General features: G+C 37.3%; 1 protein-coding gene across 4 annotated transcripts in view; it reads left to right on the top strand.

The window, feature by feature from the left end:
- LOC113114907 (stromal interaction molecule 1-like) overlaps positions 1-21467 on the top strand; it is a 33301-nt gene extending 11834 nt beyond the window's left edge. Inside the window, exons 5-14 of one of the 4 annotated variants that reach the window (XM_026282002.1) lie at positions 2260-2371; positions 3675-3790; positions 8410-8587; positions 13415-13592; positions 14938-15105; positions 15466-15566; positions 15672-15901; positions 16611-16691; positions 17409-17793; positions 19006-21467. In XM_026282002.1, coding sequence (XP_026137787.1) covers positions 2260-2371; positions 3675-3790; positions 8410-8587; positions 13415-13592; positions 14938-15105; positions 15466-15566; positions 15672-15901; positions 16611-16691; positions 17409-17793; positions 19006-19522 — 2066 coding nt within the window. In that variant the 3' untranslated portion in view covers positions 19523-21467. The remainder of the gene's footprint in view (positions 1-2259; positions 2372-3674; positions 3791-8409; positions 8588-13414; positions 13593-14937; positions 15106-15465; positions 15567-15671; positions 15902-16610; positions 16692-17408; positions 17794-19005) is intronic. The other 3 variants (XM_026282004.1, XM_026282003.1, XM_026282005.1) reach the window with 3 other exon arrangements.
- The last annotated feature ends 181 nt before the right edge of the window (positions 21468-21648 follow it).

Here is a 21648-nt window from a genome sequence, read left to right as displayed (position 1 = left end):
ATAGTGTGTGTTATAAGTTAAGTGATCAGTCTTTAAGAGAAGGACTACGTGAGAGGCACTATGGATGATAAATTCACTCTGCCTCCTTATTATTTTGTCTTTATTTGTAACGCCAAGAAAGAGTTTATCTCTCATGTTTGAGAAGAGCGTGTTGCCGTTTCATAATGAGCGATTAGCGCAAAAAGCTGCTTGTCATGCTTTTCTCATATGCAGTGGGGAATTTATTATCTATAATATATATATATAGCAGTGACACATTACATCATAATTATTCCATTTGTATTCTTTAGTAGTAGTGTAATGTCTATACCTTAATGTAATGTACCATTGTACAATCATAATTCCAGTGCGTGGTTGTTTTTGTAGGGCATGTGTTAAGTGTGAACACTTAGGGAGCCACTTTTCAATGGTTTTCAACACCTCCTCCAAATCTAGATAAACTCCAAATCTGCTTCAAAACACTCAACACTTGTGAATTGTGAATGAGGCCTCGGTAAAACTAATGCTAAAAGAACTTGGTTTCCGCAGAAATATTAAGCAGCACAGCTGTTTGCAACATTGATAATAAGAAATCAGCATATTAGAATGATTTCTGAAGGATCATGTGACACTAAAGACTGTGGTAATGATGCTGTAAAATTCAGCTTTACCATCACAGAAATAAATGACATTGTAAAATATATTAACTGTTATTTTAAATTGTAATAACATCACAAAATACTTCTGTTTTTACTGTGTTTTTGATAAATATTTAAATACTGTCGAGAAATATTATTGATATATTTAAATATTGTCGAGAGACTTCTTTCAAAAACATTTAAAATCTAATCAACCCTGAACTTTTGAACGGTAATGCGGGTTGTATTTAAATGTGTTAAACCTGTTAGGTATCCTATTTAAGAGTTGCACTTAGTGCTGATATGTTGCTAATGAACTGTTTTAGAAAAATCGTTTGCCACACCGCTATGAATGAATGAAAATCCACGCTTGTTACTTGCACTTGCTTCATCTGGAAATAAAATGTCAGGTCAACTAAATTGTATTATGGGATTGCATGATGCGTCATGCATGTGTCCTCCATTTGTGCACATTGAAATATTGTGTTCTTTTGATTTCACCATAAAACCTCCATAATGTCTGTCTGTGGTCCAGGCGTTCTCTCTGTTTCTCCTCTGGTCCTCGTTTTCTCTCTCTCTCTCTCTCTCTCTCTCTCTCTTTATTTCTCTCTCTGGTCTGTTTTTTTCCTGCATTGCAGCTCTTCCTCAAAGCACAGCTGAAGAGCCAAGGCTATGAAAGCCAATCTGTCCCAGCCGAGCAGTGCGCACACACACACACACACACACACACACACACACACACACTGAGCAGAGTTCTGTGCCAGGGTCAGGCAAGAGAGAGAGAGATACTCTTACAGTGTTTTCATTGAGAGCTGTCAGTGTCCACCTTTTTTCTAATGTGGTGTGACCGTGAATATCTCTTATTTATGTCAGTGTAATATTCATACTTCATTAAAATGTGATGTCTATGCTGGATGGTTTTTATTCCAGCTGTCTTTCTGCTCTGTATGCTTTATTTGTGGAACATTAGTGAAATATCATGGGCAGTTTTGATCGCTTTGTATGCCATTTGTATGGCGGCTGATTAATTGCAATGGATCATGGTCTCTGGCAATTTTGTGAAATGGGTAAACAATTACAAATATGAAAAATGTTTAATCTTTTTAGTAAGTTTTATTTGAATGTTTCTTATTTTACATTAGATTATGTTTTATTAGTATTTTTTAAGAAATGTTGTTGTTATAATTAACATTTATTACCTCACAAATCCCCATAAACCTCAGTTTAAGTTTGTTCTGAGATCTATATAGTTCAGTCTGACATTAAATATTTGGCTTCTACCCAAGATCTCACCAGGCTTGTATTGTACAGAAAAATGAAAAAAAAAAAAAAAATTACAAAGTATGATTAGGATAATTTACTAGTTGCTTAAGAGCAATAAATTCATTGTGAAAGAGAGGCTTCTTTAGAATCAGATATCAACACTTTTTCTCTTTCACGCTCTATTCCCTGCAGACCTCTGATGTAACGATTTGTTTTTTTAAAAACCGTCACGATTCTTACTGAATTAAAAACTCCATTAGGACACTCATTTTAAGTCAAAGCCACCCACTTCTGGTCACACATTGTATTACGCAGAATGTATCAGCTTGTTTTGATAAATGACTTCTGATACGAGATGTTTTGTGTTTCTCTTCCCCAGTGTATAACTGGACCGGTGATAAGGTTGTGGAGTGGCTTACTGACTATGTCGAGCTGTCACAATATGAAGAAGCCTTCCGGAAGTTTAATTTCAATGGTACATCCATGCCCCGGTGAGTAAAGGACCAATTAACAGGTAAAGTGGCCCTTAAAAGCTGTAATTGTAGAAGTGTAGTTTTAATAATATTGTATATAATAAAAAATAATAATTTGATATTTTAAGTTAATTGTTTATAATTGTGTATACAAATATGCACACACACTTCTGTTGAAAGGTCTTTAATACAAACCAGGGCTGCAGTTTGATCAAATATACAGTAAAATAATGTGATTCTAGTTCAAGAGAACAGTTTCTAATTTAATATTTTTTAAAAAATGTAATTTATTCCTGTGATGATAGCTGAAATTTTAGCATCAACACACCAGTCTTCAGTGTCACATTATTCTTCAGAAATCATTGTAATAAACTGATTATCAATTTTGAAAACAGTTGTGCTGCTAAGAGATATATATATATATATATATATATATATATATATATATATATATATAGGGTCAAATGAATGGAAAATTCAGAACATCATTTAAAAATAGACATTTAAAAAAATGTCTTACTGATCCTTAAATTTTGTAATTTGGTTTCTTTTCCCCAAAAATGGTCATCTCTGTGTCATTTGGTGATAATTCATTGGTTATTGGTTATGTTGCATATAATACATTGTTCAACAATACTTTTGCACATTCATCCAAATGTATTTATTACCACTGTTCTCACGTTCCTGCTATTCATAATGTATATATAATCCTTCATTGCTCTGTTCATAATGTACATACAATCCCTACATTGCATTCATATTTATATTCTGAATATACTCTGATCAATACTGTATATAGCAACTCTACTGTACATTCTGTATATCATAGCTTTACTTACTCTGCACTTTTATGTATATAAAACACTATATTCTTGCACTTCTGGTTAGATGCTAACTGCATTTCATTAGCTCTGTACTTGTACTCTGCATAATGACAAAGTTGAATCTAATCTAATAACTAATAGTGAAAAAAATGAAACACAGCAGCTTGAAAGAAAAGAGCAGGATGTGTTGAACATGTTTGAGACTGTGCTCTTAACTTCTGACACGCTGGTTAAATTAGTTTGATCTGAGTGTAATGGGAAACGCTTGACACTTGTCCTAACTGAGCATTTAATCTATTTCCTGTTAGACCGGAATTACTTGACACTCATCTTGACTGCTGTGAGCATCCTTCATGGATTTAAAACGTATTTATGGTCAAATGTTTCTTCTTTAGATCTGAAACTCATTTTTCTTTTTGACTCAAAAAGTCTGCCCTGTTATTCAGAACTATTCTGCTCCACTTCTGTACTAATGAAATTCTTTCTCTCTTTCCTAGATTGGCGGTAAAGAATGTTACTTTGACACAGACCGTCCTGAAGATTCTGGACCGGAGTCACTTTCAGAAACTGCAGCTCAAGGCTCTGGATACCGTTCTGTTTGGAGCTCCTATGAGTGAGTGAGATTTTCATAAATCGAACCAAAGCCATAAATCACACATTTTCAACTAACCTAAATCTGCTGTATATTTGTCATAAATATTTCTAGAAAGTTTTTAGGAATCTGTACCTTGTGTCTGCTTAGTTGTGATTGTTTCACTGTGTAATCGGTCTTTATCTTTAAACATGTTAAAACATAAGCCAACATCAGATGATTGACAGCCCACTAAAACATGCAAACAAGCTCTGTGGAACCTGCTTATCTACAGCAATTGCTGATGTGCGTGTGGGAGGAGCGCTAGAAAAGCAAACATGGTGCTTCTTCTGATTTAGGATTGGTATCTGAGAATTTTTTTTTCAAATTTTCCTTCAAATGTTTCTAAACTCAACACTGGCAAAACGGTTAATTTCATGCTCAAAATCACACATTGTAATCTGACCTCCAACACTCATTATCAAAATACAATAATACACTGTCAATCAAAACACTGCAAACATGTTTCAAAATCAAATAATTATTCCAAAACACTAACACATGTTCTCTTCCAACAGAAACATTCCAACAGATTCAGTCAATCAAAGCACAATGTCATAAAACACTAACATCAGATGGAATTACAAAAAGTGCATTATTTTATACTGTGTGTCAGATCAGCCCTTATACGATACTATATTGTATTGATCATAGTAGGGGTGGGGGATATGGAAAAAAAAATATCATATCAGAAATATCATGATTTCGTGAATTTATCACAAATCTGTCATGTTGGTTTTACTATTTTGCAAGTTGTCTGATCATTACAGCCAAACTAATTTCCCTATTATAAAGACAACGCCTGACAAGGTAAAAAAATAAATAAAATTAGCAGTAAAAAACAACAACATTGTTTTGGTCTTGGTTGAGCTTGTGTTTACGGCATGCAAAAAGCGACGAGAAATGTGTTAATTGCATTACCTATACAGATGGATGTTTTGCGTACTGTTTTAAGAGTTAAGGAAAATTAAGTATTGACACATTGTCATAGCGATTGTATAAAAAACACTATTATCAGTGTTAAACAGTTTAGCTGCTTAATATATTCATGGAAACTTGGAAACTGGAAAAAATTTTCAGTCAGGATTCTTTAGTAATTAGTTAAAAAGAACAGCAGTTATTTGAAATGTTATTAAAATCTTAACTAACTTTTGATCAATTTAATAGCTAAATAGCTAAACACTTAATTTCTATCAAAACAATATATTTGAATAATAATGTATTCTAGAGACCATAAAGAGGCTAACAGTAGCATTTTTAAGCTAGTTCTAGACAAAAAGACCAGACGAGCCCATTGCCATATTTCACCATGTTAATCAATGTAATTTCTTCCATTTTATTTTACTGCAGAGGATTTTTTTTTCTCTCTTTCTTTGAATGTTCTTTGAGACCAATTAGCCAGCATGCACCGGTCTAGCGAGGCTCGTAGTCATCTGCTGTAGGCCGATGGAGAAGGCTTGAGGGGTTGGATAGGGAGGGTTTAGATGATCACTCTGTATTCTGAGCACACGTCTTTGGCGCACTAAATCGGAGGCAGCCCGTCGTGTCTAATCGTCCAAAATGCTGCTGTACTGGTTCGGCAGGTTTACAGGTATTTGCAAAAGAGAGACCGTGTTTTTTTTTTTTTTTTTTTTTTTTTTTTATCCATTCCCTTTCTTTTTTTTTCATTGACTCCTTTTGTCTTTGCAGAAATGGTTGTTTCCAGGATCACATTCTTACACAGTCTGTTACATTCCTGGGAGTGTTATCTAAAGAATCTGCCTTGACCTGGAAACGGGATCAGTCTTTCTGTTTGCTAGCCATCCATCAGTTTGGATTGCGTGCCACAGATTGTACAGTAACCCTGCGATGGGATTTGATTTACGCCACACCCCAGAATACACTGGGGCTGACATAACCATGTTCTTCACATGCCTTTTGTTATGAGCAGAAACAAAGTTGTTTTAGTGCTAGGATGAGAGTGTTTGACATTTTATGAACTTGATTTAGCACAACGCTAAATGACTTGTTCAGAATGCTTTTCCAGATCTGGCCAAAGCGCTAGTTTTTTATTAGCTAGGTGACATGTCTTCCCTTCTGTTATTGGCATTGTTTATAAATATTTATTTTGAATTTATAGCTCCTTGACTGCAAATTGGCCCCAAAAAGCTGGGTCATCCAGTCAGAGATGTTGTGAACAGTATGCCGGTCTTCTGTTTTCTGTGTTAGGATACATTTCTTCTTTTTGTATAAAAAAAGCTACCTTGTGATTTTTAAAACTATAGTTTTAAACACCAATTTACAACAACACTCACAGTGTGAAGCTATGAAATCCAGAAAATAATAAATATGGATGCATGATAAATTGTTACTTGATTGGCTGATAATAGTTTAAAAAATTTTAATTTTAAAATGTAGATTTTTTTTTTTACTTGGTTATCTAACACTCAAAGTAAATATTTAAAACACTAATATATTAACACTGTTAAATGTAATCTTTTCGTTTTAATCTTTATATATATATATATATATATATATATATATACTGTGCATTAAATTGTGATGATTAAAGTCACTTGTAGCATTTTAAATGGCCGATTTTTATTATTGTTTAGAAAAAAAAGTACATTTTTATTGTTGGGCTTGGGCATTTATCAGCAACTATGTGAAAATAAAAATTTGTATGATAAATGTTTCTTGATCAGCAAATTCCTGAAGGATCATGTGACACTGAAGACTGGAATAATGATGCTGAAAATTCAGCTTTGCATCACAGTAAAAAATAAAATAAAATTGAAAATAGTGTTAAAACCTTTTTTTTATTGTAATATTTCACAATTTTACAAAGCAAAATAAATTTCTTTCAGAAAAAAATATATACTTACCAACCCCAGACCTTTGAAAACGACTGTATATTTTCAGCAGATTAATTTCTATTGATCGTTGCAGCAATCACTTATTTTATTTTATTTTTTATTTTTTTGTCTCATGCCAAGTTTTGTTACTTTAAGACCCCTGTCCTTCTATCAGAGCAGCGATGGAAAATTTACACATTTTTGTTCCGCAAAACAGCACAACCTACAAAACTCTACCCTTCAAATCCAGCAACCTTAATATTAGGCATTTGCAGTTGACATTCCCTACTGTGGTTCCTATTATAAAAACATCTGCTGTCAGCCATCGGGACTGTCAATGATCGTCACAGAGATATTCTCAGGGAGTCATAGACCAAGGGTCTGTATGTGGCAGATCTCTTTGTGTAAGTTGACTCTGAAGAGGCCTGGCTTCAGGAAACCAGGGAGATGGTGCAGTCTGCATGTGACAGCTTAACACCGCCCTGCTGATCTCCAGATGCCTCGTACCTCAGGACAATGTTATCGCCAGAAACCCGATTCTCATATCCCTCGTTTTTATTAAAACGCTGACACAGTTGACAGGTTTTAAAAGCCTACGCCTCAACATTTAACAACAACATTTGAATAATTTGTCTCCAGAGAGTGTCCCATCACAGCCTTCTGCTCTAGAGATTTTATTTTTTATTTATTGAGATGTTATAGTTATTTTAAATTGTAATATTTTACAGTATTACTGATTTTACTGCATTTTTTTATTAAATAATTGCAGCCTTGGTGAGTCGTCTTTCAAAAATCTTAAAACCTTTGGCTGGTAGTGTATATCCTTATAATCAAAGGCAAAAGTGATTTGGTTTGTTAGATTTTGGTTCTCAAAGTTATCAAGCTAATGCAGACCAACTATTTTTTGTGAGAGACAACCAGTCGTGCTCCCTAGAGGATGAGGAGTTAAGAAGGGAGTGTTATTTTCCATCTCTCAACGCAGACATTATATTTAATTATGGTTATGTACAGATAGAGTAAGAAATTGAGTCATCCAGGGTCAGGGCTGTGTGCTGTCCCCGGGCTATTGTTAGGGTAACTGTCTTGCCCAATGGCACAGCAGTGGCGAGTATTGCAGTAACCGCAGAAGCCCATGTATCCCTACAGTCAATGTAAATTAACGCTTTAACCTTTGAGATGCAAGCACTGCAGCTTACTCTGTGTTCCAATTCAATATTTGCAAGGAAAAAAGCTTTTAATGCCATGATTTAATCTGCTTTGTGGGAAGCATTTGGACAGCTTGCAGAGAAAGCCTGGGTTTTTTTGTGCATCACTTTGCAAACTGAATTTCGATGTTCTACCTCGTTGTGCAGAATACAGATTGACTTCTACTACTACAACCTACTCCTCAGCTTTGCACACTTAAACGGGTCATGGAATCTGTTCCAAAACCTTTTGAGCTGCCTACATATGCAACATTTTGAAAGCATCATCGACACAATTCTCATGCAAAGGCTGTTGAAGAAGGTGTCCTTTGTTTCATTCAGTACTGAAAAGATTAAAAAAAACTGTTCAATCAATTAATAAAATGTCTGTTTTACCCAGAGACATTGTTCACTGATTCTTCTCTGCCTGTTCATGATTAAACCTTATGGAAAGAAATATCTAAGGTCGAATTACTGTATGAGTCTTATTAAAAATGTTTTAAATAATGAGTTAATTTGTGTCTTACTGTGTTTACTAAAAGACTACTTGTCTGAAGTATATCTTGGCTTCTGTCTCTCACAGTGAACAGACATAACCATCTGAAGGACTTCATGCTGGTGGTGTCAATAGTCATCGGAATGGGAGGCTGCTGGTTCGCTTACATCCAGAACCGCAGTTCTAAAGACCACATGAAGAAGATGATGAAAGACCTGGACAGCCTCCAACGGGCAGAGCAGAGCCTTCACGACCTACAGCAGAAGTGAGAACCTGTTCTGCTCTTTCTGTTTTTAGATTCTTGGACAAGTGTGAGAAACTCCTGTAGTGACTCTTGAAGCACTTGGCACAGGTTCCTTTGTCACTCTGCATTATTTTTAAATAGTTTTTGTACGTGAACATGCATGCTTTAGACTGGCATCTCTGTCTGATGCAGTGTGTCTAATGTCACATGGTTGCATGAAGTTAAACTTTTGAAAACCGCCACAGTTTGCTTTGAATCAGAATGACCAGGTTATGTAATAACCTGAACCTCCAGTTGAGCCTTGTACTCCTATTTATAGTAAAAGAAACTACTGACATATACTACTGTATGTTTTTACGCAGAGGAGTTCATAAAGTGAGAAGGGCATTGCTTATGATTTGCTGTCACTATCTAAATGAGTTCCTGGAAGCTTTGATATCAGACTGATTGGTTTGTTTTTACAGTGTTTATTGAGCCTTGACTTCCCTTCTAAGGGAACAGGATATGGAGCCGCATGGGAATACACTGCAGTTGAGAACATATGTTTAAAACAAAGAGGAATGGCTTGCAAATTAGGAAGAAATCTGTCTGTCTTTCTGTTTTTCTATTTATCTTAAATGAAAAGTTCTGTTGGAATGCTCTGATGACTTCACAATTTTATAATATGACAAATGAAATTGCATATTTGATAAAATAGAACCTTGTGGTACTTGTAATGTCAAATTAAACCAAATATGTTAACCTGATTACCATTTTTTTCCAATATTAAAATATAAAATGTAGCTTAATATGGCATTATGCCATTTATTTATTATTCGCGTTCTTTCTTTTTTTTGGAAAGACTTTATAGCGGTTTCATAGAATGACCCATTGCTCACTGAATATTTACCAGCAAGTATTGAATATTTCAGACAGTGATGTTTCGCAAAGCATTACACACGTACTAAAAATCTTTAGGAATGTGAGAATGCAGATAACGCTCTGATCCCTCAATTCCAGCCATCATTCGCTAGCTTCCTGAGAAGTCCTCATGCAGACTCAGAGTCTGTCACTTTTTGAGCGAAAGCCACAGGAGCGTGTGTGTCCGGAAGAGTTCCCATATCCCTTTAACATGTGAATGAAGTGTGAAGGGAAAGGGGCAGTGGAAACTATGCAGAGTGTGTTTGTTACAGTGGAGGACGTCCAGCATGTTGTGTTCTGAGTCAGCGGGTCACATCTCTGGTGATTGGTTGGTGAGAGGCCTACAGTGCTCTGGTCACCCCGGAGGGAGGTGATTAACCCCAGATACTTTGAATCATCTCAGCTTCTAACTCGAGGATAAAAATAAAAACGAATGCCTCTGCCAGTTATGTCATACACGAATGCAATTGCTTGTAGGCTGTCGTTTCCCAAAACATACATTTTAATTTGATGTAGGCTTGTTTTAGGAACATTTTGGGATGAAACGAAATGTCAGTTTGCTCTTTAAACAAGCTGCATTGGCCATTTGTATGTAGGCTTTTTTTTTGGCATTTGAGACCCATTGTGAAGGCTTATCAAGGCCACAGCAGTTGAGGCAGGTTTTGCAGCAGTTTCCTGTGTAGGTGTGTTGATGCATTTCACACCAGACAAACCTCTTCCAAATTACCACATTCGTGATCCCGGTCCAGTCACTCTGAGTCAGAAATGATGCGTAATGTAAACTGCAGTTTACAATTCAGTGTGATTGGAATTGCATGTTGTGCAGTAGAATTTTACATTTGCTGAAGGCTGTTGTGGGTGGGTGGCATTGCTTTCCAGTCTCTTTAGTGTGCCACCGTGAGGTTACTAGGTCATTGGGTTGTTGCAGTGGTATTGGTAGGATGCTTAGATGGTTACATTACAAGTCAAAAGAATACACAAGTTTAAAATTATACACATTCTGTTTACACATTTTAATATTTTTATTTATTTGAGAGCAGTATATTGTATTTTTACTACTATTACTATTTTATGTAATAAAGTCAAACCTTTGGAATATTTAAGATATTTTTTTTTATGTTTATGAGAGAAATCCCAAAGGCTATTACAATTTAAACCCTCTTTTTATTTGATTGGATTTTAAGATATTTAATGTAAATATAAATCTTGGGATGACGACGCTGATTTTCAGCATTATTACTTTACAACATTATACAACATATTGGCATTATAGTGTTTCAGTGCCACATGATCCTTCAGAAATCATTGTAGTTTGCTCATTTGATGCTCAGTTATTGTTGGTGCTCAATTTATTATTAATAATGGTTCTTATTATTTATGTCATAAAAAAAACCATGATTATTATTCAAATGGTTCTACTTTTTTTAACCATGTTTTTTTAAAGGATTCTTTGATTAATGGAAAGTACAAAAGAACTGCATTTATTTAAAATCTAATTCTTATGTTATGTCTTCAGTCATTTTTGATCAGTTTAATGCATTTTAGTAAAAAAAAATTCTTTCTTTTCTTTCTTTCTTTCTTCTTCTTTCTTCTCTCTCTCTCTCTCTTTCTTTCTTTCTTTATTTCTCTTTCTCTCTCTTTCTTTCTCTCTCTTTCATTCTCGTTCCCTTTCTTTCGATTTCGTTCTCTTTCTTTCTGCTTTGCATCACTGGATTAGATTACATTTAAAAATATTGATATAAAAAACAAGAGCAATAATATAAAAGTACAGCCTTGGTGGGCATTAGAGACTTCAGAAACCTTTAAATCAGAAACATTTAAATGAGATTATTTCACAATTCTCTCTCTCTTTGGGATTTCATTTTAGCTTTGACAAAACGTTTAATAGAAAAGTACTCGTAGAGCTGTCTTCACTGTAACTGGGACTCTGGGACAAATTGTTGAAAGTTTATTACTTGGCATTATTGTTTTAATAGTATACAGAATTACATTTGAGTTCACTCTCTAGTGTATTTGACTCATTCTTAGAGACCATTCTCATTCTCTCCCACACCTCTCACGTGCTCTCACATGCATGTTTGTGGGAGAGGAATAAAGAATTGAATCAGTCATTGCATGCATAGTCTAGTCTGTTGTGTGTTGCATCATTTGTTTTAATAACTGTACCTTCACCAGCACAAAAGAATGATTTGTTTTAATGTGCGATTAAAACAAACAAGCGTTTGAGCTCAAGTAATGATGACAGGTCAGACAAAATGTTTTGTTTGAATATGGAGAAGTTAGTTATTTTAAAGATTGGGAAATTATTTAAATTTTAAAGCTTCCTGATTACATATAGATATTTGTTGTTGGCTTGTAACACTGAGGTACGTTTACTTGATTTGGAGGATGGTGAAGGGCAGAGGTCAGGATTGAGTGCTGAAGATTTTCAGTCTTTACACTAGTGTTTCACTCAATGACCACTTCTCCTCCAATCCTCCCGTTTCTGGACTCTGAGGCCTTCTCTCTGCCATCTTCTGGATGTCAGTGACACTGCATGAGCCATACAGCAACTGTCTTCATTCCAAAATCCCATTAATTTTCTCCATGGATAAATAGATTTTTAACAATAACAAAGTTTTCAAAACAGACCTACCATGAGTTCAGAGATCTGACTTAAAGTTAATTTTAAAAGTTCAATTCCCTATGAAGAATTATGGTATTTAAAATCCCAGGAGCAATTGATATTGTCTTCAAAGGCACTCCAGTGTCCCCTAAATTTGTGTCCGAAACGCCTCGAGTGAATCCTCCAGACAGATAAAGCCGATTCCTTTAAGGGGAGATTGATCTGAGGTTTTATATAGACGTGAGTGAGTAAATCAGGGCCCTGGGTTTTCTCTCTCTGTCGCCAGGAAAACTCGTTAATCCTTTCGTAGCTCAGGGAAGCCTAGAGCTGTCAGTGTTTCCACTCCTCTTTCCTGCTCGAAATGACATCATCTATTTTTTTTTTCTTTTCTTTTCTTTTTAAAGCCACACCCTAGTTTTGCAATCAGTTCCCAGTGAATGCAGTTTCCACAGACATCATAAACCCAGACAAACAGCAAGGATTGTGTTATGTTTGTGGCTGCTTAATCTTTAGAACTTTTATCCTGAAAATGGACTGCTTATAATGGAGATTTATTGTGATGACCGGATATGACCTGTTTTTGTGTCTGTTTATTACAAAAACTTAAAACTTTTTTTTCCCACAAGTTAATATCAAAATGAGTATTTGCAGTTAGTGAGATACTGTATACTGGTCTATCACTAACTGCAAATACTCATTTTGATATTAACTTGTGGGGAAAAAAAGTTTTAAGTTTTTGGCAAAACAATTTTTTGGCCAATAGTTGACCTTTTAGAGATTACAAGTAATTAACTTTATTTTATCGGTTGTTCCTTTCCCTAGAATTATGCACATTCTGTTTTCAGATATATATTTTTTTATCCGAAATTACGTGCATTACCTTAAAAAAATATATTTATTAGTACATGCATTCACTGGGAATCAAACCCATGACATGTTTTGCCATTTCGATCTGCAGGAATGCATCTTCTGTATAAATATGCACATTTTAATGACTTCTGTTCATGTCTTTTCTGCTCTGAAAGTGTAGTGCACAATTTTTGCCAGATGTGTCTTGGTTCATGAATATTAAATGCATTATGTAACATTTCACCCTAAAGCGAGCCTTGTAAGGTGAGCGCCCAGCATTACCAGAAATGCTTTACCACTTGTATTTCATTCAGCCCATTGCCAAAACAACCATTTGACTTCTGCTTGATTCGAAAGTTGTTAGTTTTGCCCTGCTGGCTACGTTTACTTTTGAACTGCGGCAAAAGCAAAATAAATAACTTGAAAACATTTTCTACTGGTAGAATGCAACTCTAGTGCTCTGTGACTTATTTTGTGTGGTGTTCTTTGCACAGGCTACAGATTGCTCAGGAGGAGCATCGTTCAGTGGAGGTGGAGAAGGTGAATCTGGAGCAGAAGCTGAGGGACGAGATCAACGCTGCCAAACAAGAAGCGCAGAGACTGAAGGAGCTCCGAGAGGGAACTGGGAACGAGTTGAGCCGACAGAAATACGCAGAGGAGGAACTGGAGCAGGTAAATGTCATCTAATAAATATGCAAGATGTTCCACAATAACGCCCTTATCTTGATTCTGATTGGGTAGGCTTTCTTCACAAAATAATGGTCAGGAAATGGGTGTAAATGCTTGCAAGAGGATCTGAAAGGTTATCAGCAAAATCATTTCCTGTTCTGATGAAGTTTGAGTATTTTCCCAGTGCAGTGTCCAGTGCATCAGCACACTGTGGCCTACTTTACTGAGCAATTACCGCAGTACTGTTGCATAAGGGGCAGTTTAACACTTCAGATCTGGAGAAGAATCTTTGCAGGAGCTGAAGAGAGGATTATAACAAGCTCTGATATGTCAAGGACAGCGAGTGGTTCCTTCTGTGACAATATAGAAACAAACTGAACCCTTATACATATGAAATCCACAAGTAGCGTGAATAGACCCGAATTGTTTGTTTGCATAGGTGCCCCATGTTGGCCTATTAAAACCCTTGCGTTAAGTGGGTATTCTGGGTCATAGGGCGGCACAAATCTCTGTGGGTTTGAAGCTCATTAGCGCTGTTCTGTAAGAAAGGGGTCTTTCGGCTCTCCGACCCCTCCGCCCACTCGCCAAGGCACTTATTGTATTAGCTCTGTTTATTTACTACTGTAATAGGAGTTGATTAACCGTGTTTATCTAAGTAAGGTTAGCTCGGGGTGTAAAGCTTATCTGTGGCTAATTAATTTGCATCTTGTCGAAGCAAAATGTTTCAGGCGGTGAAATTTATGCCGTTCTCATTAGCTCTCATGAGTCAGTCGTGAATCATGTAAATTATCTAATATTCATAATCATATGCAAATTGTGGGGTAAATAGGTTGAAAGGTTAAATACTGTGTTGCAATTTCAGCATCCAAGCGTTTGGGCTAATAATTTGCAGCATTCACAGATTTTACAGGATTCTGTGGCATGGTTATTGCTAACTAAACTGAAAACATAAAATAAAGTAAATAATAACTGAAGTAAACAAAAAATAAAACTTCAGTACGCTGCCAAGACAATATCTAATTTTTATTTTAACTTTAAAGAACTAAAACAGAAATAAAAATGGTCAAAACAACATAGACCTTTTTTTTTTTATAAACTATAATGAAAATTATAAGAAAAACTGAATTCAAAATATGAATAGCAACTGTAAAAGTAAATCGGTGATATTAAAGTAGTATTGTATGGCAAGGTCCTGTTTGTAATTTTATCTTTATTTTATTTATTTTTTGAATGAGCTGATAAAAGTGATTTTCTTAGTTGTCTGATTCAGAAGTACTCCCATCTGAAAGCAGCCTTGTGCGAGGTAGGTTTGATGATCTGCTGATTTCGTCTCTGGCGCCTCCTGCAGGTGCGTATGGCTCTGAAGAAGGCAGAGAAGGAACTGGAGTCTCGCAGCAGCTGGTCTCCTCCTGAAGCCCTGCAGAAATGGCTGCAGCTCACTCATGAGGTGGAGGTGCAGTACTACAACATCAAGAAACAGAACGCAGAGAGACAACTGCAGGTGGCCAAAGAGGGGGTGAGCAGCATTTTCCGCAGTCAGATTATTGGTTAAGAGGAAACAGTGGTAAAAACATTTAGATTATCGATCACAGTTGAGCTTTATTGTTGTAGTACAACTCTAGAATGTGGTAAGACTTTTAAAATGTTTTTAGAAATGTTACATGTTTAAGAGGATAACAGATTGCTGTTAATAATGGCAATTAAGCTTATATATTAATACCAGAAAATAGATTAGGTTCCACTAGGATTAAAACATAATAATAATGAAAGTAAACTGAATAGATTTCCAAGATATCAGTAGATGGATTTATAATCATGTAATACAATATAATTCTATAATAATTTCTTAAAAAAAAAAAAATCTTACATGCTTTAGGCAGAAAAAATTAAGAAGAAGAGAAATACTTTATTCGGGACATTCCACGTGGCCCATAGTTCTTCACTGGATGATGTGGATCACAAAATACTTGCAGCCAAGTAAGTCTCTCAAACAATTCTCAACATTTCTTAATTGCAATTAAAAATAAATAAATGAAAAAGAAAAAAAATTAACCCCTGCCGCCACAATCTCTTTGTCTACAGGCAGGCTCTGGGTGAGGTAACTGCAGCTCTGAGAGAGCGACTCCATCGTTGGCAGCAGATTGAGTTCCTAACAGGCTTCACGCTGGTCAATAACCCAGGCCTGCCCTCTCTGGCCTCTGCCCTCAACCTGGACCCCAGCTTCATGGGCGCCCGCGGCACACCCCAGCACTTCATGTCTGAAGACATGGATGACATGGATGAGGACATAGTGTCACCGGGAACACTCCAGTGTAAGGACTTGCCGGATAGCGATAGGAATAAGTCCCAGTCAGCCAAGGGCCAGTAAAACCTTGTGGTGTTTTTTTGAGCTATTTAGCTTGTTTGTGCACAAGTTTTGTTAGAAATGGTTGAGTGTGTTTACACACTTCTTATTTGTGTTTTCTCCTGGAGTGGTTTACCTCAATATACTGGTGTGTTTTACAAAGAGGGAGTACTTCAAAATCTTCACTACGCATTGCTGTCATGTGTTTTTGAAATGGAAACCATGTACAGCTCTTCCATAATTCATGTTAAATTCAATGGAGATTCACAGAGTAGGCCAGAAGAAACAGGCCCATATGCGAGTTAAGTGGTCCAGTACAAGTCTGAAGATGTTGTTGAGTGTAATGCTCCATCTGAATGTGTGAAATAATGTTATCGAACAAGCTCCAAGAAAATTGTTCGTTTTCCTAAGTAAAAAACAAAACAAACCTGAAATAAAATTGGTGTTCATTGGGCAAAATTGATTTAATTTTGAAAGTTGCATTGCTGAACTCTTTATCCACCCTATATCTTGAGTTCTGTTCTTCTAACAAGACATATTCATAAGAATTTTCAGATAAGTATTTTAGTAAAGCATTTGCCAAAAAATCTAATTGGTAGAGGTCTGTTCTTATAGCACTGTTTTAGTAGTACAGTTAATAACAGTTGCACCCCTACCCTTGCCCTTGCCTCCTCTAGATGCAGCATGGCTAATGGGCCGCCGAGCAAGTGATCTCTGGTCTTTGAATTCGGATTGCCAGTCGTTTTGGAAATACTCTGGTGGGCTAAACTACCATGCCCTTCACCCCAACCGCTCCTTTCACTTAACTCTTTTCCTGAACCACTCTCTTTTAAAGTGATACGCTGCCCATTACCCTAGCTACTGCAAAGGGAAACTGGATAGAAAGAAACCCTTCCAGTCTACTCCTCTTAATCGTGTTCTTGTCCACAGCTGAGAAATTGTTTACTCTGAAATGCATGATCTCTCTTAGCCTGTTTTGTTTTAAAATTTTCACATATTACTAGGAAAACTTCGACAGACAGCCAATCCTTACATGATACTTTGTTTCATGTAACTTAATTAACTTGGAGTCAATGTTAAAACAAAATGGACCTTTTTACATCCTTAACACATTCCTGGTCTTTTCATAAATTAAATATGAAGTATAAGGATAAAGAGATAATTTTTCATTTTTCATCAGTATAGTTATCCCCTCATATGATATGACCAATCAATTTTGTTTTTCACAATCCAATCAATTCCTGATGGATAGAACAAAAAAATGCACTATAAAGAAATGCATGAATGAGTTGGCTAGGGTCCAAACCTGTCCACAACTTCCCTATTGTGTCTGTACACTTTTTTTTCCTTCTTAGCACGTAGTCTTAAAGTTTGTTGTTTCACCTTCTCCAGCTTGCCACGTGTCACCCAATGTTATTTCAGTGTCTGCATGCTTTTGTTTCTCTGAGTGACCTTAATGTTTTGTGCCCCTACAGCTCCCAGTATGATGTCACTCCGGCAACGGCACATTGACCCACAGCTGGCCATGGGTTCACAGAGGTTGGTAGACAGTTGTGTCGCACATGGTAGGCAGGAAGGGGAGGGTAGCTTGTACTCATCCAGGTCTAGGACAGCGATACGCCAGGCGCGCAGCCATTCTTTTGGGCAGTTTGACGCTCTGGGACTGCCTCCTCTTTCCTCAGCAGTGTCTCATCCTGCTATCTACTTCGCTGCCTCATCCCACACTCCTCACTCCTCTTCTGTCGCTACTGCCCCTCATGCATCCCACTATCACTCTTCACATTTCCAGCCCATGGACACCATCCCAGACCTCCCTTATGATGCCAGCCCAGAGTGCCGCCTCCGTTCCGGAAGCTATGGGTATCACTTCATTCTGTTGTGCTTGTTTTGTGCTTCTCACCTGGCATGATCCTGGGACTTCATCCAAGACAATTAACAGGGTTTTTTTTTTATCACACATTTCACACTTTCTGGTAAACCACTACTGTGGGGTTTGTTACTATAATTGGCTATACTCACTACAGTTAATGATACTGCACCTTGCAACTTGGCTGTGTAACTTCCTGTGACGTTCTACCTTGTTACTTAATCTGTTCTTGCACTGTTTGTCCCTTACTTGGAACCAGTTCTCACAACTGCATGCCTGAAATGACCTGGGGTGCAGGGGTGGCCAACATCCTGCAGAGTCTAGCTCAGGGCTCTTCAACTCCAGTCCTGGAGACTTTAGTTTCAACTTTAAATTGGGACTGGACTTGGATTTGAAGGGTCTTAGTTAGCTCAAACGTATCCCAACACACCTGCCTGGAAGTTTCTAATAGGGGCAGCTGTGACCTAATGGTTAGAGACTTGGACTAGTTACCCGAAGGTCGCCGGTTCGAGTCTGTGTGCTGGCAGGAGTTGTAGGTGGGAGGGAGTGAATGAACAGCGCTCTCTTCCACCCTCAATACCCATGGCTGAATGCCCTTGAAATGCCCTTGAGCAAGGAATTGAACCGCCAGTTGCTCCCCGGGCGCTGGATATATAGCTGCCCACTGCTCCGGGTGTGTGTTCACGGTGTGTTCACTTCTCACTGCTGTGTGTGTGCACTTGCACCAATTCTGAGGTTATAATAGTGCTGCAAACCTTGATTGGCTTATTCACATGGGCTTATTGGGGATTGGTACTAAACTGATGGACAGTGGCATTCCAGGAGCAGGACTGGACATCCTTGATATATGTGTCTCCATGACAGCTAAAGCTGTCCATTCACATTCATGAAGGGCCACCTTCCTGTAGAGTTTAGCTCCAACATGCACCAGTACATCTGCATGAAGCAGGAGCAGACTTGGCAACCCCAGCTCTGTTAGCTTGCACCTTTCTAGCACTGGGTAGTTGAGCACTTGGCATGTTGTGCTTCAGTTTAGACATCTTTTAAAGTTGGAAATGTTGCTAGCTCTAAGAGGTTTAACAACTCACAGGTGAATTCAGGTAGCAGTAAATGCAGTGTTACCTTTGTAAGTTGTTTTGGTTATTTAGAACTAGTTTGAGATCTCACTCATTCCTTGATGATAATTTCACCATTTTCATTCACAGGGACCTAAATCGATCGGACTCTGATTCTTCCTTGGTTATATCCCAGACTGGAGAGCAGCTACGCCTGTCCTACAGTTCCAAAGGCTTCCCTGTGAGGCCCACTTCACTCCTGCATGGCCCCATTTCACGCTCTGAAGAGGGGGCCCACTCCCACGCACACAACGGAGGCAACAGAGTTCACGATGGGGGCGCATCTCCAGATGGAGTTCCTGATAGTCCTATATTAATGAAGAAGGTGTATACCATAGAGAAATCTGCCAGTATGAGCGAGATCCACGGCTCCCAGGCAGGGATGTCCATGTCAGAATCCTCACGCTCCTTAAGCCCAAACTCCACTGAGCCTGATACGCCATCCCCCATTGGACTGACTGGGGGCAAGGCTGGAAACCGCATACCCCAGATCTCCTCAAAAAAGAGCCCCCTGGAGGAGGACAGTGGCTCCACAGGTGAAGACACTGACTCTGTTGCCAGTCGCAAGAAACATACCTTCAAGATCTTCAAAAAACAGAAGAAATAAGACAACTGGACAACAGTTTTGTTTTTCCCTTACTTTTCTTTGTCGTATTGTTGATAAATGTTTTTGATTTATTTTTTTCCCCAAGTTATGGCACAACCAAATCCTTTCCAAGGTCTTTATAGAAATGTTTGCCTTTTCAGAGGAACACTTAGGAACAAGCATGGTTTTGGGGTAGGATGGGAACAATATACCAGTGGGAAAAGGGTGGAACTTTTTTGGGGGGAATGTAATGCATTATTTATTCAGCAGGAGACAGTGCCAGACTTTCAAAGAAATCTTCCCTCTGATGGACGTTTCTTTCCATGTATAATCTGTATCAGTTTGCATGTCTTCGCCTTTGTTTGATTGAACTTTGAATGCACCTAGATGTTTGCTTGTTTCTTGTTCCCCCTTGCTTACAACACGAAATAGCCTGGTTCTTTTGTTTCTGTTAGCACACTCTAATGTCTTTCAAGATCAAAGTAATTGTCAGCGAAACGTTTAATGGTATTCTTGGATAAGTGTTTGTCGATTGGTCAGAGAAACCGTAAAAGGGCTGAACTATCAGTGTGAAACTCCCCTCAATTATGTTGCACTATCTCTTAATGTTGATGCATCGGTTTTGTAAAGAACATTTAGAATATGCTGGAATACGCACTAAAACGTTTACACAAACCATGACAATGAACGTATCTTCAAGGATTCAGGGATTTCTAGTATGTTGGAGAATTACACGATTAGAACATTTGATCATTGTTGATCATTCCAAATCATTTAGAAAATGCAAGATGGTTCATGAATATGCGCATTAATGTTTTTTTGAGCATTTACTCTTAAACATGCCCCTGTTGACTTTAATGACATCATCCAAAATCCAAGTTCCCAAAAACAGTGAATTAACACTACACTTTGTTCAAATTATAGAGTAATTACAGTTTCAGCAGATCTTTTATTCAAAGTGCCAGACTAAAACCACCATCCAGAAAATGTATACACACTAAAGGTTTTGTTAGATCACTGATCTGAGATCTCATCTTAAATAGGTTTACTGTAAAGATGCAGATTTTCCTAATCATGGTGGAAGGGTGGGTCTACATCTGGCATTTTTGAAAGAGAGCTTGGATGTATTTTGTTAAGTCTCAGAATTTTTTTTGGACACACAATTTGTCGAATCCTTGATTTCAGGTGCTCTTTTATGTCACTTTAAAGCTAGACCATACGCAATTGCTGTTATAATTGAGTGACTTGCCTTTAAATGTTCAGAAGTTCAGGCAGACGGATTTTACCACTGTGCATTTTTTAAGGAAGTGGAGGCCAGTCTCTGTTCTTCTTGTGGTTTACATGGTCTTTTTTTTTTAATCCCAGTGTACTAAAAATTTCAAGCACACTTTCTGAAAAGAGAGGGGGGTTAAGAATCAAAAGGCTTCGTGAGGGATGTCACTATGCATTTTATTTAATTTTTTTTTACCCACCGGCTTTAAAGGTCCTACGTATCCATGAACCTGGAGGCAAACCAAAGCAGTGCTGCACGAAACATGTCATTTCTTTTGTGAAAGATGGTACAAGACCACATCCAAATGTGTATCAACCAATCAGTCTTTAACAGATATACAACTGTGCAGATTGTTTTTTCTTTTGCACGAAGAAGCTCTTTTGTCAGTGAGTATGTCAGTGTGTGCGCATCAGTCCGGTCCAGTAAACTGCACTTTGCCGTGTTGATGCATGTTCTCAACACCAGTTCTCAAACATGGACAGGGGAGAGACAGGAGCTGTTTTAGACTCTGTTGCCCTTAATATATTTCTTCTCACTTCTCTGTTTGAGCTATTTATGCCTATACTGTACATAAAGAGGTGAAGAAACAAAGTAAATTTATCACTTTGCATCTTCTGTAATGTTCAAAACTGTAGTCTTCAAATTTTATGGCACTCCTGCATGAAAGCAATAAATAAAAAATAAAAAATTAAATGAGTGACTTTTCCATTATTCCTTTTTTTTTTTTTTTTTTTGCCAATAACCCATACAGTGGACCCAAAATATTTTTGGTCTAACTAGCTAGCTATCATGCTGTCGATAAATAGTTATTTTAATATATTGATGTGTCTACTGTTCTAGATGTTGTTCTATCAGTTTATCTACTGTTCTATAT

Source organism: Carassius auratus, chromosome 15 (assembly GCF_003368295.1).
Source record: "Carassius auratus strain Wakin chromosome 15, ASM336829v1, whole genome shotgun sequence".
Taxonomy (NCBI): domain Eukaryota; kingdom Metazoa; phylum Chordata; class Actinopteri; order Cypriniformes; family Cyprinidae; genus Carassius; species Carassius auratus.
Note: the sequence above shows the minus strand (reverse complement) of the source record. Positions and strands in the feature narration are given on the sequence as shown.